The sequence below is a fragment of the Lepidothrix coronata genome, unplaced genomic scaffold (genome assembly GCF_001604755.1).
Source record: "Lepidothrix coronata isolate B3197 unplaced genomic scaffold, Lepidothrix_coronata-1.0 Scaffold10, whole genome shotgun sequence".
NCBI classification, from domain to species: Eukaryota; Metazoa; Chordata; class Aves; order Passeriformes; family Pipridae; genus Lepidothrix; species Lepidothrix coronata.
The window spans coordinates 4,881,755-4,909,515 of record NW_016690190.1 but is presented as its reverse complement, the minus strand read 5'-3'; the positions used below and the strand labels follow the sequence as shown (position 1 = coordinate 4,909,515).

At 41.2% G+C, this 27,761-nt stretch overlaps 1 protein-coding gene across 1 annotated transcript; it reads right to left on the bottom strand.

Annotated features, from left to right (window-relative positions):
- Nucleotides 1-165: 165 nt before the first annotated feature.
- On the bottom strand, nt 166-27,542 carry FAM180A (family with sequence similarity 180 member A). Its single transcript, XM_017804619.1, has 3 exons — nt 27,290-27,542; nt 4,001-4,101; nt 166-3,051 (listed from the first exon to the last, which is right to left on the bottom strand). Exons 1-3 carry the CDS (start codon nt 27,363-27,365, stop codon nt 2,710-2,712), a joined length of 519 nt encoding a protein of 172 aa, XP_017660108.1. The 5' UTR covers nt 27,366-27,542; the 3' UTR covers nt 166-2,709.
- Nucleotides 27,543-27,761: the final 219 nt, after the last annotated feature.

Genomic DNA, 27,761 nt, shown 5'->3' with positions numbered 1-27,761 from the left:
GACTCCTGCTCCACAGAGGGAAGGGCTGTTCCCTCTTCTCTACTCTACTGTTGCTGCCTTGAAGAGTTTTCCATTCCAAGGTAAACAATTAATCAAGCTGAAGTTGCTAAAAAGTAAATCTGTAGCTGAAATCAATACAATGCAAAGACAAGTATTTTATGTAGAATGTTTTTATTATTACATTGAGAGTCTCTGTTAAATTAACCTGGGCAGTCCAAGCACATTCCCAAGGAATAAATCTTTTTCTTACATTACACACAGTAAAGGGAGGAGGGAAATAAACTCATAAAACCTTTATTTTCTATTGAGGAGATAAAGGTTTTCGGTTACCAATTTGTAAGGTACAGTAACCTTACTATGTATGGCATAGGGAAGTATAAGATAGTAAAAATTATCTGTAATTCTTTTCTATGGGATATTGTATGATGAGTAAACTCTGACTGCTGGACAGTCCTTTTGTGGGGTGAGGAGAGTGGCTGGGTGTGGTTAATTAATATTTCCTTTAGTTCTCTTTCTTATTATTTTTGCAGACTTGGAGTAATTGGCTGTAAGGGATTTATGAAGTGCCCTATTTCCAGGCTCTTCTGGCAAGTGGTGCTTCAGGGATCCAAGAAGCAGAGCTGGAAAAGCAGTAGCCATTTCCCCTCCATGTGTTTATAAAGCATGGTGGGGGAAGAAAACACAGATCATCAGTGTTAAAGCTCAGGGCTTAAAGGGCATGAGGACTGTAGTGCAAGTCTGCTTTGTGAGAGCCAGGCTGTGTGTGCAAGCAAAGATGGAGACATTCGTGGCCCATAGTTTTATGACTGAGGTTTTTGGTTTCCCTTGCCATATGCCAGACAGACTTTGAAGACAGCCAACAAAATTCTTCAGGTATAAAAGTGCACCTACACATATGTGAGTCTAAATGCAGACGTGCACAACCATACACACAAATACAGAAACTCCTGGGAGAAACAAGAGTGACTCTGTCTTTTAAAAGCCCTTTGTCCAGCTGCTAATGCCATGGCCAGACTGCCCCTAAGGCTGCTGTGGTTCCACATTCCCACATGTTGCCAAACCCAGTGTGCTCTGACTGCTTGTGCTATTTGCTGTTTGCTGCAACAAGGTGGTGCTGGATAGATATTTTTCGGCTCCAGTCCTTGAAGTACGCCTGTTAAGGGACACGGTAGAATTAATTCTGTTTGCTCAAGTGATGCAAAAGCAGTTAAACACAATTCAGAACTTGGGCTGGAATCTTCAGGTCTCTTCTACAGCCTCAGGGTTTTGTGATTTGGGCCTGTATTCTTAAAACATTTTGCCAGTAGAGAGATAGAGAAGGATGGTATGAAAGGATGAAATAAATGTTTAGCGGTTTTCTCATGGTCTGGAAGTAGAGGGATCATTAATTTCAATAGAAAAACATAGTTTGTATCACTTCTGCACAAAAATTAGGGGATTCGATTTAGAAGAGTTTGGATTTTTGATATCTAGCCATCTGTCTGACAACATATATGTTATTTTTCTGTCTATTTTCTGTCCATGATTTGTTGGGAGCTTATTAAAATCAGTTGCACTATTTCTACAATTTTTGCTTTTGCTGCTCCCAAACTCATAATTCACACCACTGAATTGATAAATAGCATTTCTGCTAAGTGGTCAGATGCAATTTTTCCCTGACTGAACAATTTAGGATTCTTCTACATACTCAGCACTTATGTGCACACACATGCATGAACGTACACAGAAATACACACGCACACACATACTCAAATGAATATACAATTTACTATTAAAAAAAAAACACCAAAACCGAGCCACAGTGCTAAATTCAGCACCAGATATGTTTCAATGCATCTTCCTCCCTTGCCTCAGCGGGATTCTGAAGCATGGGTTTAGATGACCTACGTTCAAGTGACAGAACCAGGAAAATGTGTCTTTTATTAAATTAAATAGGGCCTTTGTCTTGCCTTTGATTCCACCGCGAACAAATATACATTCCTCTCAAAAAAAAAAACCAACCAAGCAGCAGAAGCAAAGCTATGTGCAAATAATGAAAGAATAATTGCAGGCTGTTTGGGAGGGCAGCTCTAGGAAGCAGGGAATACGTTCAGAGGCTTTGTTTGCTGCTGGTGTTCACAATGTCCTTTGTCTTCTGCAAATGTTATTGCAATTAAAAACTGGCTCAGACAAATGAAATGAATCAGAGAGTGCTTATTTACAAGAACATTTGGAATGAATAATATACAGCATAATTTCTGAAGCCTGACAGTTATGAAACCTCTTCTTTTTACAGAGGGCCTTTGCATCTATTTAAAGTTTTCTTTTACTGGCCAGTCAAAACATGAACTTGTTTCCCTAGCTAGGAAAGCAACACTCTCCAGCACTTACACATAGGGATGTGAGCACAAGCACAGTATACTTAGGTATTGGTTTTAGGAAACCCAAAGGATGAAGCAAGGGTTTGTCTGGGTGTACCCCAGATACACGTCTTTCCTTATCCCAGAATACGCCTCCAAGCCAGCACAAAAATTGAATTCTCAGGACTGGACATTTTGTACCATTTAAAATGGAACTATAAGGTGGATTCCACAAGAGGGAGCTAGAAAACAAATAATCTTTCACAAAGCGAGCTATTTAACTCTTTACAGAATAAAGTGGTGGACGTGCTACATGTGTCCATTATCAACCAAAAGAGGTGGCTGAGTTGCTGTTGCATCTAGTCTCCCACTATGATGGCTGTTTGTTGTATGGGAACATCAAGTCGTGCTTCAGGGCTTTGTAAAGACTGACAAAGGATTGAGCCCAAACGTCTTTCTGGTGTCCCTGGGACTGAGCAGCTCTGTAGGCTGTGTAGACCATGGTCAGCACTGTCCTTTCAAAGTCTTCTTTCTTGAGGACTCTTGGGTAGGAAGACAGCATGCTACTCAGCCTGCGGATCTCTGTGATGCTCTTGGGGATAATCTTGTTGCAGATGGTGTCAAACTCAGCAGCCTTCCTCAGTGAAGCGAGCTCCTCATCTTTGATGGAGATCCTCTGACCTTTGTCAATGTCAAGCTCAGCTAAAAGAAACTGGTACAAAATCAGAACACAGAAAGCTATTTATTTTCTCCAAGAAACTCTAGGCAGAGTAAATGTGCATTAACAACATGTCCTTAGGTCTTTAATTTATGTCAAATGGAGACAATTGCACTGGCTGGAGGTGGGGCAGACCATAAAGTGTCTGTGTGAAAACTGGACTCTTGTGTTACATACCCAGGAAAATTAGAGATAGTCTATGGGGAAAAGGAAAGAGGAAAAGGAAAAAGCAGGTCTTCTTCTGTTGACCAAAACAGGCAAGGGTTGCTACTGGCACCGTGCCTAGTTCTGTGTGAGAAAGCACATCAGTAGCTTCCCAGCCCATCTCCCCTGTTTGGACATCCAATCCCAGTTTCTCAAGGTGTGGGATAGACAGATTTGACCCATGCACCTTCTTCAGGTGGGCCACTTTCCCTTAGCTAACCATATGACCAGACTGTCATTTACAGATTGCAGTCCCCACTGCTGCCAAAAGGGGGACCTGAATTGTTTCGAAGTGAAAACAGTCATGCCCTTGGGATTACTTTGCAATTACTGATACTTGTAGCCTTAAAAATTTGGGACTGAGACCTAGACCAAAGAATTTAAATGTGCTGTGTTTTTAATATGCAACTGTTCTGGAAGAAAGTACATTTCAGTGGAAAGCCTTTTGCTCTGGTTGTCACTTTGCCTGTTGGTGAGCTAGAAATCAAATTTGAGGTACAGCAGGCAACTGCTGCCTGCTTAAATGCTCAAAGAACTGAGATTGTCACATATGTATATGTCTGTTCTCTCCCTTCTTGTGATCTATCACACAGTCAGCAATGGGTTCACTTCTGGGATGAGTAAAAGTGACATGAAGACAAGATAATGGATAACCCCAGTATGGAAAGTAACCCCAGTGTGGAAAGTAACCCTGGTCTTGGTTAAGGCTTAAGGTACCATCTGCTCCCACATACTGAACCTCGTAAAGCAGGACCACATCTTCCAGTGAGTTTTGTAACACTGGGTTAAGGAAGGCAGCTGAGGACCTCTTGACTCGCTGAGCAGCTGGGAAAAGCATAGCTGGAAAATAATAATAGAAAAGAGACGTTCCATAAGGTGCCAAACACTGAAAAGAGGAAGCACTTTTCAATAGGAGTCAACCAAAGAACTGCCTGTTGCAAAGACTTACTGTACAATATGACTTCTCACTGTAAATAAAATGCATGGCATGGACTGCTTTGACTCTAACCTACTAGAGATGGAGCTTAGCTGTTTGTCCTATATCTATATGGTGTCTAACACAGAATGGTTTATTATCCAAACCTGAGACTCTGAGTTGCAGCCTCGGAGGTGAAAGGAATGATGATAACTACAACATAAACATTATCTGAAATACATGTCCTTTTCCTGGATGTGCAAGGGGAAATCAATACTGACACTCAACAAAACCTATTTTCTTCAGTCCATTCTCCTTCTGAGACTCTACATTGCTCTGAGTTTCAATTGTCTAAGAGTTGTCCTTCCTTATTTAATAGAGAAAACTCCACCAGAGAATAATCATCTCATCTGTCCTGGACATTTAAATTTGGAAGGAGTGATTCACCCAGATATCCGCATCTATTTACTGAACCTGTTACCAGCTTAGACAAGACAGCTTGATTCAATAAGGTGAATCCCAGTTTATTATGACTTTAATACTTCACGGTGTTCTATTGTTAGAAAAAACAGTCTGCTATGATCAGGTGTTTATTCACCATTGTGAGGTGTACTACAGATACTGTCACAGGGAAATGAGAGAGCAAACATATGTATAGTCCCTGAAATCAGCACCTCAGTGAAGTACAGCATTTGTGGAATCAATGACCTGTATAGCCCAGAGCATAGAAAATATCTGATGCTACATTAGGGATGACCTAAATGCTTTGAGTTGCTAACCAGGTTGCTAACCATGTAACCAGGTGCTGTTAAAAGGTCTAAGTTCCTTCCTTTCAGAGCAGAGGGGGACAACTCTGTTTTGTTTCATGCTATGTGTATATTATTTAGATGTTGATGTTTAGGTAATCATAATTTGAATTTGTTTAATTTTTTCTAATGCTTAGGAATAGGAAGGGTTTTTTTCAAATCTGTGCTTATGTGACTATTGGTATGTTTCCCCATAAACTTCACATCTCCACTTTAACTCTTGTTTACCAATAGATAAATTTGGAAGCCAGTGTAAGAAACAAGGAAAGAAAACTCCCACCTTTTCACACACATTATGATTCTCTCTTCAAAAATCAGATTTCTACAATTATGAGTAACATCTAATAGAACATGCAGCTTCCTTTGAATTTCTGAAAAGTTTCACACCCCCCTTCCTCTACCAGCTTTTTTTCCATGAAATATTTTTACTGGATCAATTTAGTTCTGTTTTGCCAAAGTTCTCGTGATGGATTTTGCATGCTGCCTGTAGAAAACCTGAACATCATTTAAAACTCTCTCTGCTGGGCATGAAAAAGAAAGCTGGAGCAACTGTAATTATTTTATGGAAAGGTTGTCCCTGCTCCCTGACTACATGGTTTGTCAGACAATTTGCCTCTTTGGTTACCCAAGCAGATCACAAATATGCAGTTCCTTCTAGACTCTGCATTTTGATAGGACGCCTACAGAGCTAGCTGCTTCCTATTTGATCCATGTGAGTTTAGCTTAAAACTTATTTATGATAACTGAATAGTACTTGCAGGGTATGTGACTAAAAGCCTGAAGGAATGAATGCACCAGGAGAAAGAACAGATACATAAAGGACTCGGTCTCTGCAGTATCCTTTCCCCAGCCAGCAGGATGCCTTTAGCATCCGAGAACCTCGTCTGACCCAGCCGAGGAAGGGGTGGGTTTGGGAAAGGTCACAAGCTGCCTGCAGGCTCTGCTCTGTGGGAGTGTTTGCCTGACTGGCCACTGGGGCTATGCCCACTTGCTGCTGCTGCTCCATCTCTGATGTTTACCCCTCTTGCTCAGAGCTCAGAGCTTTGTTGGAGCTGCTCCATCTTTTGCTCTTGACAGTTCATGAATGCAACTGAGTGCATGTGAAGCACTTGAAACTTCAAGCACTAATTGCTGAGTAATTAAAACTTTTATTACTGGGCAATTAAAACTCTAATTACTAAGCAGCTGGAAGAAATCCAGTCCATAATGATGACTATTCATTTTCATCTCTTTTAGATGCCCTTTCAGTGAAAACAGACTCAGAGCACAGAGTACCTCTACATATGCAGATGGTTTACATCTCAAATATCCTCTGAGCCTTGGCAAAAGTGTGGCATCTTCCTTTGGTGCTGTTGTGCTTATTGTCATCACATTGATTGCTTCTAAATTGCAGTCCAAGCACAGATTCCCATGTGGAATTCCACATGGAGCTGAGCTGGGAGTCATTAGATTCAGCCCGTCATCACTCACCCAGAAAAGCCTCAGTGAAGGACTCCCACAAAAACAAATGCCATATTATCAATTTAGTACTGGCCTACTTGCTGAATCACAGGTAGTGCCTTAGAAAGCAGCAGGGTCTTCCTACCCTGCTGTCCCCAGGATAACATGGATTAGGTTAGGAGATTCAAAGGGACAAGAGTTTGAGCTTCTCTATTGTGAGAAAGGACTCTGTATGCATATCAGAATCATGCCTAGGGACCAGGCTAGCACTGATTCCCTCTTCTCATTATCTTGTTCCCAAAACATATTAAACTTTGTTACAGTTTTTAGAGACTCCACTCAGAAAGTCTTTCAGAACTCATTTATATTTGTCATGGTAATTTAATTTTCCTGATCTGCATTTTATTTCAGACCTACCCTCTTTCTCTCTTCCTCCACAGGAATCCTTCCACGGTCACCCCCTCCACAGTCGTCTCCATGAATTCATGAGTTCCTCAAAGACTGCATGAACATTTAGAGCAAGCACTCTCTGATCTTCATGATACTGACTTAACACAAATGTTAGTTAAGCACAAAAGCTGAGAAATAGAAAGATTTGCAGTCAGTTTCTGCATTTAGCGATTGCAAATTCCATTTGAGACATTTCTGCTCACTTCTACTTTTTCTTGCATTTATTTCCATCTCTGACATGAGTTGTCTGGGCAGGATCAAAGAACAGCAGGGGAGTATTACTGTATTTACCAAATATTTACTATTTTCTTCCCCAAGGGAGTTCCCTGTGACGCTATCAAACAATTATTTCATAGGAAGATGCAGAGCAATGTATCATTTTCTGTTGCTGTTGCAGACATTTGTTTCAATGGCAGTAGCCATGAACATCTAAGCAGCAGAGATCCCTAATTATTATTGATAGAGAAAGCCCATCCCAGTGATCTCTGAAGTCAGTGGAGAGTCTCCTATTGATTTATTGTTTATACTTCTCTTACAAATGTGTCAAGACATCTCCAATGCAGATGCTTCTGTCAGGGCTGATCAGTCATGTAACAAAAAGCTTATGATTCGCAGATATGAGGTAGGAAAAGTAAGGTTTTGATTATCCTTACTGAAAATATTTTCTATTCTATATCTGTGTACTGCCAGGCTCATCATCTTCTAAATCCCTTCTTCACTGGGGCCTTGAGAGTTGCCCTTGATCTGACCTCCCTTGCTGCCCAGCTGAGGGCTGGAGGTGGATGACAGACTGAAGTGAGCCTGAGGGCAACCACCCACTCCAAGCCTACCTGCCTGACCTGGAATGGCCTCACCCTGTGCCCTGGAGTGCAGCACTGCCTCTGCCTGAAGATGGTGGGCAGCCTACAAGTCTAGTCCTAAGGGTAGTTAAAAGTACCTGTCAAAATATGGCTCAGAAGTTCCTATTTTCTGAACCGCTTACTGCAGGAGCCCGTCCAGTCTCCTACAGCTCTGTTGACTCAATTCCACTCTCCCTCAGGACTATCCATGTTTTTAAACAAAAGCTCTAGCCATGTTTCCCAACTTGTTGACTTGCTTCTAACTATTAAGCTAATGCATCTGTATGGTTTAAATATAATATCACCTTTGAGGCTGACAGTAGCTTTATTTTAGAGGTGTTTTCATCTTTCTTAAGAACTCTGCCAGAATTTTCTGTATGTCATTAGCCATGTGGTAAATATTTGGGATCCTCTCCCAGGTTTTCCATGCAGTTTCATTGCTGAGGGTACAGATGTTTAGTTTTGCTTTCCAGTTCATGCACCTGCTCATGATTTCCCAGTTGCTGCCTGTGATGTGTTTGCTCAATAAGTACAGAGCATAGCTGCAGGAGTGCTCAGTTATTTGTGCATCATCAATGCCCTTTTCATCCCCTGTGAAAAGGTATGAAGCCTTTGAAAAAGTATGAAGGGTGAATTGGGCCCCACGCAGACCATTGCTCCAAACCTCATACAGCTCCCTGGGGCTCTCGAACATGAACACAGTTTAACTGGGGTTATGACTCAGCAAGAATTTTTTTGATTGCCATCATGGGCATGGAAAAGGGCTCTCTCATTGCTTCAGAGGGACCCCTTTCAGGAAGGACAGAAGGAGCAGAGGAACAAGGACTTGTGGACCAAAACTTCTGATTCCCTGCAACCAAAAAATGAGAGTCCATTGTAGGCATAGGGAAGGGCAGTGGTCCAGTTGGAGTTGTCCTATAAGCCAAATTCAGTCAGCAGGCTGCAGTTGCAGCTCATGTCTTAGATTACCAACCATGATAATAATTTCTTTGGTCATCATTGGTTTTCTGGGACCAGTCCCCTTTTTCTGGGAGTGCAAGAAGGGAGTGGCCGCACAAACAGCAGAAGTTCCTGTTCAGTGATGGACCTAAAAAGGACCAGTGATTTCTGAAACTCCTTTATGTGTTCTCCAGCAGTTGTTACAGGAATTAAGAGGGGTCTGCAAAACCATGTCCTCATAGACCACCACAACTGACTTTTTACTACAAGCTTCCAATCATCCCTTAGAAGTGAGAAACTGCTACAAGCTTAGCAGTATATCCACCTTGGCCCAGCACAGCAAAAGTTTTCCTTTCCCACTCAAACCTTTTGAAGACAGGACTCCTTGACCTCAATAGAAAGAAGTTAGTTAATCCAAAATTACAATAAAAGCAATTTCTCTCTGTTTGGCTTTATCTTACTGGTAAAGCAGGGAATAAAATTGTTTACTTTCAATGCTGTGAGTGCATTTATGCATGACAACAAATATGCATACTCGCCCTAAATGAAAGGAAAACATAAACTTTAAAGGTTATTGTTCATGAAGGCATGGTAAGACATATAAAATATTTTAGTATAAATTCATTGTCTATTGTTTTGTTCTGCCCTATAACAAGCCCAGAAAAACAGCATTTGAATTATACTCCAGTGGTGTGATTTTTTTTCCCTAGCCCAAACATCACATGTCTAGAAAAGTAAATATAAAACATCCGTGACCATGCTTACCCCTTTTTTTTTTTTTCTGTGCTGGCTTCTACAAAAGTTAAAAAATCCATCTCCTGGGCCATATGCACAACCGTTTTAAGCTTGATGCTAGTCAGCCTAGAGCATATCCTGGTTCTACTCATGAGCTGAAAATTTTCCTTGTGTCGCGACATTTTTCTCTAATCTGCCTGGAATTTGCACTAAAAAGACATTTGTTGATAACTTGGTGACAGATTTTCTCACTAGCACTGACTTCTTTGAAAGATGAAGAAGATTCTTCAAGGTGAATTCAAGTTTTTGCCAAGGAAAACAAACTCAGCACTCTCCACAAAGCGATTGTATAGGCAGACACAGCAGCCATTATAATTAATGCCATGCAAAAATTATGAGTGATCTAGGCTGACTGAAGCTATTTTCCTGCAGAAACTGCTGGGCAATTCCTACAAGTCATTTTTTGTTTGGATCTTAGGGCAAATGCCTGAAATGCTCACAAAGGGATTCTTTACTGTGTGGGTGACCGTGCACTGGAACGGATTGCTTAGAGAGGTTGTGGAATCTCCCTCACTGGAGATATTTAAGAACCTTCTGGATGCAAATCTGTGCAATGTGTTCTCAGAAGACCATTCTTGAGCAGGGAAGTTGGATCCGCTGATCCACTGTGGTCCCTTCCCCTTCCAACCTGACCCACTCTGTGATTCTGTGATTCTATAACACTGTACAGGAAGCATTGTTTGGAACTCTCCTTGACCATGCACCACAGAAGAGAAGAGGACATGAGTGTCATAGTTTGCATACACCTGAAAAAATCTTTTTTTTCATGTTCTTCTTCAATAATCTTGCTTCTGAGGGCTTACATACAGACCAGAAGTGTATTTTATACATAGAGGGGTTTATTTATGTCAGGTGGCTCTTTGGTGGGTCCATGCTGAGTTGCTTCATTGGTAGAGTAACAACTCACTCTCCCCCATTTACTGTTGCAGGCTAACTGTGAAATACCTGTCCTTACCATTCTGCAGTGGCACCAAAAGCATCACTTTCTCCAGGGTGAAGGGATGTTGACCTGTGAGAGGTGTGTGGTGGGCAGTGAAAGTAGTAATGTAGATCATAAAAAGGGCCATATTATGAAATGATAATGTGTTTTATGCATTTTACTTGCCCTGCACTTGCCTCATCCCCAGGAGGGTGCATCTTCACCATCTGCAATGTGTTTATACTGTCCTGGCCTGCAACTGTTGCCAGGGCAGAACCGGGTTTTGCTCTTCTGTATCATTAGAAATGATTGAACACTTTGCCCTAGCACAGGGGAAACTGGAAGAGTGGGAAGCTGGAGGGAAAATAATAGGAATAAATAGGAGAAACACACACAAAAGGGCGAGGAAAAGTACTGCAGTGCGATAGCCCGGCATCTGAAACTTGTATCTGGAATTGCGGTTACTCACGTAAGTCGCTCCCATGACAACAAGTGCAATGCAAAGACTTGTGCATTCCAACTTTAATACATTTAAATCTCCATTATTGGGAGATTAAATCCCAATGCCCCTTAGGAGAACACAGCAGTGAGATGGAGAAAATGTTTTAATTACAAACCAACATGAACAAGCGCATGTTTAAAAGTAGCTACCAAGAGAATTTGCCCCTTTTTATTTTCAGCTTCCTATCCTTGCTATCTGAGCTCCTAAGATTAAACCTAATAGTGACAATGGCCTCTCTTTATTCCTGGCTGCTAGCTAAAATTGACTATAGACATTAGTGTCTTCTTAAGTTATTAAAAAAATATTTAAAAGAAAAGTAAAGCTCTGCCTTGAAAATCTAAGCTTTGTCAATAAGGATGCAGGAAGTAGATCTCCCTATAAAAGCTGGCAACAGGTAATACTGTTCTTAGAAAAAAAAACAGTTTTAAACACATAGAATTAATAGCATATTGTATTCAATTCCATAGTGCAATATATAATCCATTTTTTCAAACTTAGTTTTTACTAATTTCTCTCTTTTTTAAGAAATACACATATTCTGAAAGAGTGTCTCAGTCACATAAAACAGAACCCACTCCAGCATACATTTCTGATTTCATAAATGTCCTGAGATCTAAGAGATTAGATTAAAGTGCAACAGAGTTTCCATATAAAAAACTAGAGTGGTAATAACTTTTCTAGCTACTTAGCACAAGTGGAAATGTAAAGGTGTATTAGAAAGACCAAAAACTCCTTATGTTTACAGAAATGGATATTACTAGAGATGAAAATGGTGTATCTGAGCCCGTGTTTATGAGAGGCAGAGGGTATTTTCATTTATGATTTAAGTAAAATGGTTTCAAAGATATTACTAGCATCAACTAACTAAAATGGTCTGAGAATTTATTCCCTCATATAGAATTTCCATTATGCAGCATTTTCACCTGTTTCCAGCTTGGAGCAATATGTACTGTGTTATTTATTCTTCCCTTGGTCATAAGGAGGGGTCTCTACCTTGAATTATTTATGCATATAAAAAAAATGTTCCAGTTAGCCAGGAAAGGCCTTTAACATGCTGGAGTAAAGCTGCTGCAGAAGATGTGGAAAGAAAAAAATGCACATAGACAAACTGAAGGAAAGAAGGAGTAAGCGAAATATATTGTTGTCCTTCAGTTTGCTGCCACATTACCACAAACTGGGGATAGACTATGACGAAAACTGCATGAGTGAAAGGCAGCAATAAAGAAAGGAAATATCAACTCTGTTCCACAGATTTAACACATAGGCTATAAATAATTTTGGTAACACAGTAAATTTCAGGCAGAGTTGGGAAATGGACCAACTCTGTCCCTGTCTTCATTGCAGAGCCACCTCTCCTTCCCTGTCTGTACTGCTCACAACAGCCCTTACACAAGGTGAAGGCACAAAGCAGTCTTAATTAGACGCATTTGAAATTTTTTTGTACAAGTGAACAAGTGAAGGGATATAACGGTGATCCAATCTACTTCCATTTCTCCCAGGAAGCAGCAGAGAAGGGAGTGAGTGAGTGAAGGAAGGAATACAGCGGTGTGCTTGTGTTTTGGTTCTGAGCTGTGGGAAAGGACCCTAGGAGCTGAGTAAAGTGGATGACTCTACTGTTGAACAAGGGAGCAAGAGCAATGAAAATCTGAGCTCTGCTTCATGGGAAAAGACAGAGCTACAGCAGCTCCGAGAGGTTTCTGCATCATGCTATTGCTGCTCTGAAAGGAAAGTCCTTCAAAACCAAATCACTCTCTCCAGTACTCTGCCCTTTCCATATTAGCAACACAGATCCCAAAGGAGCAGGCTTGGGCCTTGCACCGTCTCCAAGGTACATATTTCCTCAGAGCTGAGTCACTGAGCACAGAAAAGAGGTGTCCAGTAGTTAAGAATGGTTGTGTTTCCTGGCAGGCAGAGGTGACTGCGTAGCTGGGGTTTTGCTGAGTCTGACCTAATCACAGCTGTAGCTGCAAGGGGTAGTCCAGCACGCCTGCCTGCAGGGAGGCTTTCCCTCCTTCCCTTTGTGCTGACTTGCTTTGTGTGGCCACACAGTCAGCTAAGCCAGGAATATGTCTGGTCACTAATACAGGGAAAAAGCAAACCAAAAAAAGAGTGATAGATTTTAGCAGCCTCATTCCACATCACATCTGTGAGGCGAGCAGCACTTCTACATGGGAGAAACTCACAGTGCAAGTGCAGTCTAACTGTTCTTAGCATTTCTGGTGATGATTCCAGTTCTTGGATGACATAAGGATAAAAATCAGCCACGGTTAGGAAAAGCAGACGACCCTCCTCCTGCCTACACATCCTTTATCTAACTACCAGGCTCAAAAGCTCCCTTCTGTGCATGACCACCTCAACTAGGGTAGTCATTCCTTCTGCTAGCAGCGAGGGTCATCTGCAGGACACTAGCTGTCAAACACTTCTTTCCCTTCTGTGATTACATCTCACTGAACTTTTACCTGAGTACATTCAACTGGCACAAAGAATATGTAAAATCTATTCCCAGACTGGGTGGTGAGAAAGGAATCAAAGATCTAGTTTGAACACACCTATCAGGGAGCAGTAAGAAATTTATTTCATTATCACATGACAGCTCAGAAATGATGGGGACCCATTCCCTTATGCCATCTGTGAATGCTTTCAATTAGCAAGTTAACTTAAGTGTCTAATGGTGCATTTAGGAGTAGCCACTGAACTGATAGCTGACTATTATTATTTTACTCATATATGAACTGCTCACCCACATGAAACATGAAACAATGAAACCCACACATATGAAACAACAAGCTATTCCTCATACTCACTATATATGAACATCACAGCTCAAAACTAAGGAGGATTAAACATTATATTGACCATTTCTTTTCCCTTCCCTTCTAGAAACAACCAGAATGTCTTCCCTTTTTCTTCAAATCCCCATCCAAGTTGACATAAACTGTTAGGAACTGAATATATAAATCCCAGTTTTATTCTTCCTCTCCTCTGGGATTTCACTTGTTCTTCAAAAGCAAGGAAACCCCAGCTGCATTTCCAGCTGTTCAGAGTTCCAAATGTCAGTGCACCTGCAGCTGGTTTTCTTAATAACATGAATATGTGCTAGATGAGAAAGTCTATAAATCAGCTTTACCCAGTAAACAAAAAGTATAGGGATACTTGGTCCTTTTTGCGAGGAAATGTGTTACTTTTGGAGGCAATATCTTTTCAAAACATTTTATGATTTCTAGTAGTCATGATAAAGACAAAAAGTCTGAGAAAGTGACTGAGAGCTGAAGATGGATTCGGATATGTCTCTGAACTGGGCTGGTACAGTTGCTTTGCAGAACATGAAGGGTGGAAAGTTTTCCATCCCTGAGTGATAATCAGGGGAACCACACACTTCTCCTGGAGAGGTGAAGGAAAATCAGCATGAGAAGGCATGTGTTCTGTCAAGAAAATACTTGCATGAATGTCTGTGCCCTATTACGGTAATTTCTACGTCTCTATGAAAATAATACTAAAATATTAATGGAACTCAAATATAATCATCCACAGAATCTAATCAGTGGATTTCAATGTGTGCAGGTGCAATGATGGGCCAAGACAAGTCTTTGTGATATTGCCATAAACATAGCAAAGAAATATGAAGGGTGAATGGTAAAATGGATTATATTTATAACTGCCTTCCCCGCTCCACACACACATGTATGGGATTTTCATTTTACAAAACAGACATTTTTCCACTGTTCATTATTATTTCATACTCTTCTAAAACCCGACTATTCCTAGGTCTTTCAGGTTTCACAGTCTGCTGAAATAAAGCTGAGACTGACGTAAAACTGGATTCACCATTAAATGCAGAAAGCCTTGCCAAAACTTTTAATGTCGCAAATTGCTAAAGGCTGCTGGACACTGTAGATGAGGTCCTCAGATGACCTGAGCTGGCACCACCAGCCCTGTGATGCTGCTCTGCAAGCAGCCAGGTCACAGAGAGTCCCGTGCTGTGAAAGCAGCACACTTGGGACCACAGGAAGAGAAGAAAGTTAGATTCAGGGTTACAGAAATCTTACAGCTAACAAAATAACCCAAATATCCTGTTTTCTGCGATCTGAAGGGCACAAAATGCCGACAGCTGCTCCTGAAACTGATGGAAATTTAAAACTCAACCTCTTTCACTGCTGCAGTTCCTGCCTCTACAGGTGCCATCTCTCAGTGGCTCCCAGCCCAAGAGGATCCTGCCAATTTGTTCCATGTATTTGATTCTGTGCTCTTCTTCCTTAACATACCTTCTCTTCTTCTGGAGTCGTTTGAGCTGAACTTGTGAAACAGAATTTGGCTTATGGGAAAATAGTCTAAGTAAATGTTTAAGGAAAAAATGTTAACGACCTCATGCTCTAAATCTAGGAAGAATAGATTTGGAGATAGGGAGGAAGGCTTGATTTACAGTGAAGTCCTCTAGCATGCTGTTGAATGAAACCAGCTGGGGAGTTCATTCTTTGATTTAACTCCTCTTTGCGCGGGGATTGGTAAAGAAGACGCTGTTACTGTGAAAAAGCATTTTAGATAAGATGTTGTGATAGTCATTGTAAATTTTATCCTTTTTTTTTCTAGATTTGAGCTTTTTTCTTACTAAACCAAACACTCTGAAGTTTGCATACTGAAATGGGCTTATTTAGAAAAATGTTTGCCAGCATAGATTATCAATATAGGCTACTAGTGAAAAATTTTTTGGTCAGTCTGATGTCTGTTGTGCTGTGCCTACAGAAGCACTCCTTGCAAAAACTGGACTTCATCATGTGAAAATTCTGCATGACAGATCTTCCTCAGCTTGTTAGTGATGATGATATCCCAGGTAAGCTTATAGAAATCACCTGGTTATGAATGTTGTTGATATTCATCTTACATCATCCTCATATGACTTCCTTTTGTCATATTAGGGTAATCATTGTCTGAGATACTGGAACACACTAATACAATAAACTAATCATTTTTAGGAGTAGATTGATGTTTAACACAGCCACAAAGTAAGGCAAGGGACTAGTTACCTCCCAATTTATACTTCTAAACGCTAAGTAATCTTTACGTTCTGTTTTGACCTCTGAGTGCTGAGGATTAAGGATGAAGCAGAATGTAAACTAGCTTGTCATGGCTGAGTTCCTTGGATTAGTAGCTGCTAACCATTGCATTGGCTTACAGAGACAGGCTGGTGTGAGTGCTCTAATTTGTTGTGAGAGGGACACAGAAGGTGATTTATATCTTTGTCTAAATAATGCATGGACTACTTTGTCAGCAAAAGCACCCAAGGGAAAATGCACTGGGCTTTGAAAACAGGTAAGTGATCTCACAATATGTTCAAGTAGTTGCTCCCAACTGAATTCCCAAGCTGAATTGCAATGAGAAGGACTCAATGAGATGGGGGTGCTGTGGTCCAGCCCGGGGTTCAGCAGCATTCATATCCAGAAGCATCAGGGGTGATAAATTTGCTTCTCTGACAGTTTACATCTTTGTTGGCAGCATGAGTTCAATCAGGAGGGAAAAGCTCCTGGGAGACATCATAGATAGGTGTGAAAAGCCAGCTGGATGTGACACACATTTCTATCTTTGAATATGTAAATAGAAAGGGAGGGCTATGGAGTATTTAAGACATGTGACGAGTCGGTTCCATTTACCTCACTGCCAAATCTGTGCAAGTAGAAACTGAGCTCTTTGCCTTGGTGGTGATATTTTGCTTAAGAGTCCCCATATGTTCCTTTGGAGAATATAAGTGCACGTTGTTCAGCTTTGATGTTCACTTTGGCTGGACCACACTGGCTGTGAACAGCATGTCCAGAGATTAAGGCTGACATTATCGGGTGTGTGCTGGATGGATGATCTACGGCACATGCAGTTAGTCATTCAGGGTTTGAAGGGCATCCAGAAATTCACAGCAAATGACCAGCAGCCTGCTCTCTAAATACAATTTATGGTTAGCAAAGGACTGCCTTTCTAGGGAAATACAGTTTCTTATGGTATCCCTTACACTTAACTATATACCAGGCAGACTCTTTAAAAAATGAGCTGGAGCCCACAGCATTTCCCTGCTGTGAACGTGGGAACTACAGCACCACAGCAAGACTGGTCCCCAGTCTGTGTGACTGCCAGTTTGTGACTGCCCTGTCTTTCTCAGTCCCATTGCTAAACATGTCAATCCTGCTCTCTGCATTCCTGAAGGATTTCCTCCTTCCTCAGAATGCAGCATTGCCCAAGCCTCAGCCAAGTGGCTGCTGCTTTCCCTCTGTTCAGTAGGACTGGCTTTAGGGAGAGAAGGGGCACAGTGAGGGACAGTGACTTGGTACTGTAAGGCAGGAAGGTTAGATAACACAGCTAAAAACCCCAAGCCTGGGTCTGAAAGCAGGTTTTGGCTGGTTTTGATGGCTGACAGAGGACACCTGATATCTGTAGTCTGTTCATCAAAACTGGGATCCTCTGAGCTGAGCTGGGACACCTTCTTGCCCATCCGTTTCACCCCGACATCCCGTGTGTAAACAGGACCACTGCGTCATCCTCCTTCTGCTGGAGAGCCCAACACAGCAGCCACGCACTATGTGGCCCTCTGCCACTTGGGCCTAACTGTGTCTGATTGTATCTGATTTTTGTTGCTTGTATCTAATTTCTGTTATGGGAAAGCCCAGTGTGGAAAAATCTTTGGATACTTTTCTATCCTTGTATCTTTGTTAGGACACAACCGAGTTTTACATTTGCTAAGTACATGGAAAGGTAGGTTAGCCCCTTTTGAGCTCTGTTTATTGAAAACCCTGGTGGTAGAAAGCAACAGAACAAGCAGTGTATACATTTATATCAATAGATTGATTACCTTCCAAAACTTTCTGCCAAATTGACATGGCAATCCAGAAAACCAGAAGTTGCTGCAACTATGACAAATGAATGGTTTCACTCAACACATGCTGTACTATATTAAACACAAGTAGTGTCTAACTGGAAATGGAGTTTGTTCAGTGCCAAGCCATGAATAATTGCAGCAAATAAAAAATGAAGAATGCCTTAAGTGTCATTTATTTTAAGAGGGGGCTTAAGACATAAACAGTTCCTTCAGACATAAAATCTGTGTTTAATAAATAAATTTAATAAACACTTACTTCGTGTTTCTTCAGAGCCAGGCATAAAGAAAAATGTAATGTCGTGGCTGTGAGCATTATGAAAACCAGAGAGGAAACTGAGGGCTTTCAGAACTCGTTCCATTCCTCCAGGGACTGATAGGGAGAAACAGGGACTTGTGCAGCTGTGGCACTGTTTACTATGATTGATGTAAATAGGAAATGCTGCAGCTCCACAGTCCTGTAAAACAGTAAGTTTCTTACAGCTTCCATGGAATAAAACAGGCTGCTTCTTGGGCAGTGGAAAGAGTCTTTTTGCATACCCACACAGTTTAAAAGATCAAAGGGGGGGGAGGACTGGGAAAGTGAAGAAATCTTGACATACTGATGATTCAGTAGCAGTAGCTTTAACTTTATAATATGATTGGAGGTGACTTGCCCAGACTACTGTCTCTCAGTATCCTGGTGGGCTGAGAGGCTGGTGGGGACCAGAAGCAAATTCAAGTCCTGCTTATGTGAGAAAAAGGCAATGGCAGCTCCAAAAAAAAGCAACCATTCCACGAGCCTGAGAGGCAGATGAAGACCAGCTGTGACAGATGGACATCTGCTGAAGGGTGGGTTCAAATGGGGATGCATATCATGCCGACAAGGGAGCAAATGCTACTCCAATCTAGCAAGTATATGTGGTTTAATATTTCCCATTCACATTTATCACATTTTCTCTCTCTCTACACTTCCTTTCTCTTCCTTTTTCCTGTCATTCACACTACTTTCTTCCATTGGCCATTTTTACCTCCAGCTTTCTCTCTATCATTTCTCAGCGTCTCTGTCTTTTGCCTTTGCCTCTGTCTCCCTCTTTGTGGCTCAGATTATCCCTCCTAGATTAGAAAGTCTGTATTCTTCCCAAGACAGAGAAGAGATTAGAAGCATCCACTCCTTTTGTGGCATGCCACTACCTGCCAAATAGATGGAGATCAAATCCTGATGTTCTGGCTTGGAGCAGATATCCACATCCAGTTCAGTGCAGTTTATTCTCTTTGCAATTAGGCAAAACCTAACTGAAATGTTCTCCTTCCCTAATGCCATGCCAGGTGGTGGATGGGTCTGCAGACATCACAGAAGGCTTTTGGTTATCCAGTATGAGACTGCAGCACATTGCCCCTCCGCTGTCCCATTTTTTCCCAAATAACCTCTGACCTTTGAACAATTTATTTTTCCCTTTCTCAGCAACTTTTTTTCAGCTATCCACCTGGCTCCTTCTGAGCAGAGAGGGACTCAGTGGTTTGGAGCCTGGCTCCTGGCTGATGACCTGTTTCCCTGTGGCTTGGGAGGAATTTCCAGAGGAGGAGCGGTATGCGTGCTGCTCTCAGGGGAACTGGGAGACTGCCAAACCTAACCAGCAAACTGGGCCAGGAAAGGCCCCACATACTCTTTCACCACAGGAAAGGAATGTTTGTGGAAACTGGGAGTACTGGAGCTTATTTAACTCTGCTTCTCTCCTCACATTCTTCTTAGTCTCAAGCCCAGCACTGAGCTCATGCAGCCACAAGCATTGTGATAGATAGACAAGGGTAGACAGGTTATTGCTGCAGCCTGGAGCATCTCAGGAAGGATAAAAGGAATTATTGGCTGAGCGTTGGTCACTAAGTAGGTAGGATAGCCCCACAACTTGTGGCACAGAGTTGGGCTAGTTTAATGTCTCTGAATGAGCAAATATGCTGTGGGGGATATATCACAGAGCAGCCATAGCAACAGCCAAATTGAATGGGATTTTGGTATAATGAGAGACACAGGGACTATAGAGACATACAGGATCCCTTCCTTGGCTTTCTTTCCTTCCAGTGGGTAAAAAAATCCCAAGGATGATGGTCTCCTTGGGGATTTTTGTTTGTGTTAAATAACAAGTGTTACTTGCAGCATATCCTCAAGCTACTTTTTCTTTTCATGATGCTTTGATATATCTTTCCCTCTGCTTCCCTGCATCAGCTATCTATATAGACAACCTGCATCAGCTTCACCCGTGCCAGTGCCATTTTGCTGAAAAACCCTTTAGCCAACAAATAACTTGTTTGGGCTGAAAGAGTTTAACAATCGGGGTTACTACAGGAAACCAAATTCCAGATAATGAATGAGATTGTGGCCTCACTCCTGAGGGCAGAAAAGCTCCCTCTGACTTTTGCCATGCTGGTTTGCACATTTAAGTGCTTCTAAAGTTAAAGGAAGGAACAGGTTGGTTTGCCCACTTCAAATTAAAACACTCTCACACCTCCCCATTTTGCTGCAGGCAGGTCCATGAACCCAGCTGCCTCCTCTTTAGTTTGGATGGACTCAGCTCCCCTCAGCAGAGCCACCAGGGTGCAGAGGGAGAGTTTCACAGAGCCTCAGTTCAAACTGGGTGCAAACTGTGCCTGAGGGCAAGCACCAGTGTTTGCCTCCAGCACCCTATGCTGGCCCTATGGGTCCTGCCCTGCCTTGAACCTGAGCACAGGCACTGCGTGCAAAGTTAATTGCTGCAACACTCAGTGTTTTACCTCAGCAATTTACATCTTGCCTGCCACTATTTGGGTAATCAGAGCCTCTGCAGGCTGATGATGTTCATTAAGACCTGCTGACTTTCCTTTCAATTAGATTGTACTATTCAGTGCTTCTAACAGGATTTCTTTCTGCCTGAGAAGTCATTACACTCCTGCTGAATTTGGCACAATCTACTCTGAGGAAAGCACTTTATGCTTCAGAAACAGAACTTAAAAAAAGAAAAAATAATCACAAGTATTAACAATACACAGGACTACATGCACACAGTCATCCTGAAGAGATCTGGGGCAAGTGATTGAATTACTCCATGCCTCACAATTGAAAAGGGATGTTAACATTTCCTCTCCTTAATTACACTGAAATTACACTGAAAGTTCTCTGGAGAAGGAAAGATTATTTTTTGTTCTGTGTGTTTGCATAATGCCAGGTACTACTGAGGTCTCTAGGCCCAGCAGTACAAGACAATCAGGAGGGGACTCAGTCTGTGAATGAGTACATGAGTTATTTCTTTCATCACAGAGCTGCTTTGCCTTTGGAAGAAAACATTGGCTGCTCAGCATGCACTAACAGCAGTGAGGCAGTTGTCAAATGAAAGGTGAAGGAAGCTATTTCCATGTGAAAGTGTAAGGAGGGATTTGAACGGCAGGAGGTGCTTCTGAGCTGGACTATAGCTGGGACATGAGGACCTTTGTGAAAACTAATCCAGATTCCATGACAGTTCAATACCTGGAACTGAGGTAAATAGATGTGACATTACAGTATGCAGGAATCCTAAACAAAAATTACCAAAGTTGCAGCAAATGTCTTACTGACTTGCCAGTCCTCAGTACTGGGATGGAACTGGGATCACTGAGAAGTTTCTACTGGCATTACTTTCAGCAAATAATTCTCATTTAGCCTGGTACATATCAAAGAATCTTGTTGCTTACCCAGATTTCCTCAAAATTGTCTAGTTCCTCTCTCTTTTTAAATTTTGATTCTGCCAACCAGTTTATGACTGTATGAGCTGTAAGCTTTAGCCATTTTTTCGCTGCTTCCTGTGGTGAATAAAGTCTCAGAATCACTTAGATCCTTCCTTCCTAACAGCATGACTGCTTTTGTAGAGTACAATATCCATCTATGATCTGAACTAAAGTGTGGAAACTTCCGTAATCTATTCTCCCTCTGATCTCATCACAGTTTAGCATCATTGCCCTAGGAGAGACTAGAAACTTTGATTTATTTTTTTTAGGCATCCTTTGTATGTCTTTCAGGTACCCACTGTGAATTCTGATTCAGGGATCATCCTCCATGCAGGTTAAATTAATTAATCCTGCCCCTAAAGGAGTATTTGAGGAATCAGGACACTAGAAAGGACTTTGATTACAGTTGCATCCCTACCCTATTGGATATTTATCCTACAGAGATTAAATCCATTCAGAGACTGTTATATTCCAGCTACCTTTTGCAACACCAAACAGCTTTACTAGGCACTAATAACTAACCTATTTTCAGACCTTTCTTCAGTCTTTTCTCTGTTCTTCCTCCAATATCACTTTTTTTGATAGTTCCAGACTGTGACCATAGCTGATGCCCAAGGCACTTGCCACAGGGAATGGAAAGTCTCTGTCTGTGCTGCACAAGTCATAGGGCAGACATGTCAGAGCCAGAAGCAGTATGATCATATCACTATGGCACTTGGTCCAACCAGGTGATCCCCACTGAAAGGAAGAGCTCATTCCCTTTGGCATATGCCATGCATATGGCTATCATCCTGCTGGCACACCAGCTAGAATCCCTGCACCCCCCTGAGATGTGCATGACAGGCAGCTTGCCTCAGTTCTGGGTCTGTGATCTCTGCTCCACACACCATTGTGCCATGGAGATAACTTAGTTGCCTCCTTAGCTCATTAATTCTAAAATATTTTCCATACTTTCTTGAAAACATATTTCTTCTAATTTTTTAAAAGGCAGAAAATATTCTTCTAATGCCTCCTTCCTACTACTTACAGCGTAGGAAGGTTTGGTTTTTATGGATCTAATTTTAGGTCTGTGACTTAAAATTATGCTCATCTCTTACACAACCCTTTGCAAAAGAATTTAGGAAGTAAAAGCATAGGTATATAATTTGTCTTCTTCAAGTCATCCAGATGCAAAACTAATTCCTCTGAATTTCAATCCCAGGCAGCCCTTCAGGAAGTACCTTCCTTTCTTTACAGGTACAGTTGAGATACTTGGTGCAGTAATAATTTGCATCAGAGGACTCCAGCCTGCAAACCTGCATTTCCAGGAACTGGAATAACTTAATGGAACAGATTGGGGATGTGTGGGAAAAATCCCTGCTGCTGCTCGATCAATCATTTTGCAGCTTCAGTGAGGTCATTGGAATGGACCCAATAAGCAGGGAAGTTGGGGTAGTTGAGGCAATTTTCCAAGTGATCACGTGAGAGCCAGAGAAAAGGGAAATATTGTGTTTTCTCCAAAAGAAGTAACATTCTTTACACAGCCAGGCTTAGACAGAATTGGCTCTGTTTCATACCATTTCACATCTTTCACTTGCACTACATATTTTAAGAATTGGATAACAATGACTTTATAGAAACTAAAGGAAGTTGAATAGATGTTGCATTTGAAAAAGTTCTGGTAGCTGGTCCAGCTCGTGTAACTTTGTTTTACACTTGGATCAGACCTCTGGAAACCTTGTCATGTTCTAAATAAGCCCAGACCATAACCTGGTATACTTAGGGACTGCTGGGCACATATGTGTATGTGTGTTTGATTATTTGTGTTGCAATTACATGCTGAGTTCAGCCCACATTTCCTTTGCTCATGCTGTCCAAGCCAAAAATGTGTTACTGTCAGTGGTGGAATCCCAGAAGCTGCTTGAGCAGGGAGTGCCTGGCTGTAAGGATGCAATATGAGATGTAGTGGGGAAGAGAGACAAATAAGATGAAAAGCTGTGGGGATGCAGTGCACGCCCTAAACTCCAAGGCACTCAATCTTTGCACACACAGCAAAGATCAGCAATCTGGTACACAGCAGATGATCACAGAGATTAGAATATACTAAACACTGTTTCCTTATGAAAATACCATCTGACTTTTTAGGAACAGCCAGTATCTCTTTCTCTTGTACATAGTCTTCCCTCTCCTGGTAGCAGACAGCTGCCAGCCCGTGGTACCAAAGCCCACAGGCAGAAGCAGTGGGCAAAAGTCGCTCATGTATTAGCTGCTCCATCAAACTCTCAAACTAAGTCACCAGACCAAATATTAAAAATTTCCACCGTTGCGGGTAAATTAAGGCGGAAGGACCATCCGTTCTTCCAAGTAACTCCTTCTGCAGAAATCCTTTAAGGAGAACAAACTGTTCCCCCTGGTGCTATGGAACAGCCATTTGACTTTCACCAGCCACTAGAGACTGGGTAGAAAATAATCCATAAAGATCTGGATGGGACTGTAATTCTGCTTTTGAGGTCTGGAAGGAACAGCATAGCACTCCTCAGAAACGTGAAACCTTTTCTCACTGATGGGTGAAAAGCGTTTTACTTGCTTATTTTGTGTTTTTCAACAACTGTTTCTGTCCTCCACTGAAGGGTCCACTTACCCTTGCAGCTGTTTCTCCACTGTTTAAAAGCCACAACCATAAGAAATCTGCATCTTCGCTCCCTGAGTAACCACACAGCAAGCATGCTACTGTTCGTGTGCCATTTATTAGAATCAGGCAGCCCTTACAGCAAATAAACTGCAGCCAGCTGAGACAAAATGTGCTAATAAGGATTACCTTAAGGTTTCTCCTCAGGGAACAAACAATTCTTATAATGCTCATAAAGCTAAGTTCTGCTCTCCAATGGACTGGTACTTGTCAAAGAAGTTTGATGAAAGCAACTGGGTGGGAAGCAGTGACATTGTCTCTGCAGCTGCATGTGTGGATTTGGTTTTGGTTTTGTTTGGGGTTTTTTTATTTGTTTATTTTTGCTGTCAAAAAACAAGATTTGTTTCTTTTTTTCTCCAGCAAAAACATCTCTTAAGATCTGGAATTCTTATTTGGAACCTTAAGAAATTAATATGACCTCACCTCTGCCATTGCATAGGGAATAACACAGTAGAAATCTAATATTACCTTTTCTCCCTAGACAGGTGCTTCATAAAACACGAGAGGTTATTTCTATACAGCTAAGACTACAAGAGGCTCAAGGAAACTTGAGATGATGACAAGAAAATTATTTCATCATCGCTCTGGATCTTTTCTTTTTTATTCTGAACGTGTCCATCCCAGACACCAGGCTTTGCCTGTGACTTCTGGACCAATGTCCACAGTTCAATCTAGACAGGCTGAGGAGTGTGTGAGATTTTTAATGAAAATGGCTGAAGGAATAAATAAAAGAAAAAAAAAAAAGAAGAAAATAATAAAGCATTCTCTGTTTTCCTGCCAGAAATGTTGGGGGGTTTTTCTATTCATTGATGCTTCTAAGCAAAGAGAAAAAGGGAGGTGGCAGTCTGGAGTTCCCAGTCACTAGTCAGCACAAGTATGTTCATCTTTTCTTTTGTCTGACTTTTTCTTAAGCCAAAGCTTAAGTGATTGGGCTGGGGATCCAAAGCTCCCTCAGTACCTCCTAGTGAAAAAACAGTTAAAGCTAGACCTTGTTGTATCCAATATTGACTGTTCATTTCTATTGCAAACAATGACTGTTGGCAATTACAGCAAGACTCTTTATCTATTGTTTTGTAAACAATTTGGACTACTAGTCAATATGAAGATGATACACAGATCTGTCTTTCATTTCCGTCAGTCCAGATGTTGATCTGCCTTTGCTTTTCATTGCAAAACTCAGATCAGGAGTTGGATAAGACTTAAACGACAGAGGTTTAACCTAAACAAGACTCAGTTGCCCTTTGTAGAGGGAGGGAAGAGCTTTAAGTGTGTGGAAGGGTGTGTTGTATCTCAGTACTCAGATTTTATCTTAGGTTTCTAAGCAATTCAAAAATTAGGACAGTGTTTTGGCCCTCTCTAAATATTGCACATTAATTTGGGATTAGTTGGGCTGACACATAGATAGTTCAGGGGAGTGGAGGTTCCCTGAAGGAGTCATGCCTCTAAAACATCTTTAGAGCTGAATAGTCCCAGTAGCTGTGGAAAAGAAATTTGGTTTCCTCCTCAGCAAATATCTGCATACAATATTTGTGAAAACTGAACTCCTTATCACAACAGAGAATGAATTTTCTCAGTCCTCTGAAGTCTCCAAAAACAAGCTCCAGAGCTTCCAGCTTGAAAACAATCTTCTTTCCCAAAAGGCAAAATAGGGTTCTGATGTTTTTCTTTAAATATTCATGGTGACTAAAATTGGACTTTAATAGTTGCATGGATCCTCTTAGGGTTGTGATGTTGTTGTTTAATTAAAATAAATGTGTTAGCAAAAGTGAAGGACATCCTTAAATTGCACAGTGATTATTCCATGAAAATAACCCCCTTTTTTTTTTTTCTATTTCTTAGGTAAGGTGACATCATTCTTCCAAAAGGTAGGGTTGTGGGGTTTTTTAATATATACAGATCTAGTTCTGATTTCCTCACCTTTTTATGTGTCATCCCTGGAACACAAACTCTTACCTACAGAATTAAGGGATCTTATGATGACAACTTGGGTTATTTCCTCTATTATATAGGAAGAGAAAAGTAAGGTGCATGAAGCTATAATGACTCATGAAGTATCATCCAAGAAGCTGGTGGAAAAGCTGGGGAAAGAACCCGCCATTGTGAGTCCCGGGTCATTGCTCTGTCAGTGAGCTCCTACTAACTGCAAGGAACAATTAATTCATTCATATAACCTGAGCAGAATTATGTAGCTCTTCATGAATTCACTCAGCCATTCTCTCTCTCACAAAATCAAAACCAAACCCAAATAGCAGACTAGAAAGGTACCAGCTGCAATGAAGAAGACAGGCATGATTGGAGTGGGGAGGGGAGAATCTGAATGCTCTATTTTTTTAGCACACACTGGTGCCTTTAAATATCTGTGAATCTCAACATCAGAAGCAAAGAAATCTTCTGGGAGGTGTTTCCTTTCTCCAGTTCCAACAGCTACTGAACGCATGCCAAATACCAGAGGAGAGAATAAAACCAAAAAAGGGAAAGGACATCATCACTAGCTTTTAAGCAAGCATCTTCTATGCAATCCAATAGTCCCAAAACATTCCATATGTTAGTCACACACACTGGAATACAAATATGTCACAACTATATATTGTCATATTGTCAGCTGAAGCCTGATAACACATGAAGTGGCTTTCCTTATGTTGTGTGTGCTAGTCTGTCAGGGTAGGGTAACAGGCATTCCCAGGCACCTTACACAATCTAGACATTCATGTCTTTACTGTTACCAGGTATCTGCCTGCTAGAGCAGAAGATTATGCCACCTGTCACTGCAAAGGCTTTTACTTTAAGGTTTCATTATTAATTTTTGTTAATGCAGGAGAAAAATGAGAAGGAAGACAGAAAGGAAAACGTGCAAGAATGTAATTTTGGTTCTTGGGATGTTTTATTACAATAGAATACATATATCATTTTCACTTTTTGCTCTTATTCATGTGTATTTTTTTATTTGTCTATATAATTTTTAACTGACCTGTTTAATGGCGAAAAAGAATACCAGAGCTGGGAGGGACAAATTGTAAATATATATATAGATAGATAGATAGATAGATAGATAGATAGATACTATCTATATATCTATATCTGTATATATCTGTATATATATATACACAGATATAATGCAGCATAATTTCAGACCAAAGCTACAAAGTCAAATTTTTATCTTAAATAGTTTTACATGTTTAAATCTTACCTCTGCTCCATCTGTGGGTCACAGTGGCATGAGCACTGTAATAGAACAGCAGCAGCAGCAAAGTCTTCCAAAGCATCCTTCTCTTTAAAATACGTGTGTCTATCTGTATAGTAGCTTTTCAATTTCCCACCTCCTTTCTTTTCAGGAATAAATAATGGCTTTTCCTTTCCCCCTCCCCCTTTGAAGAAGAACCTGTCTGTTCTTCTGAGTACAGCTGAAGTCAGTGTGCAGCTCCTTTCCCAAACCAAGTCTCCTCGGGATCAGGAAACTTACTTTCACAGACAGACTTTGTTTTTATCCACATCTGGAATGACTCATAGTGCATGTGAGTTTGCTGGCAGCTGGGTGAATAAATATCATTACATTTTTGTAGTTGAGTTTCATTTGCTATATGGGCCAGTTGGAATTTATTTTTGTCCAAAAAACAGCCACAAGTACCTTCATTAAAAGACACTCTTGAATTCTAGCTCTG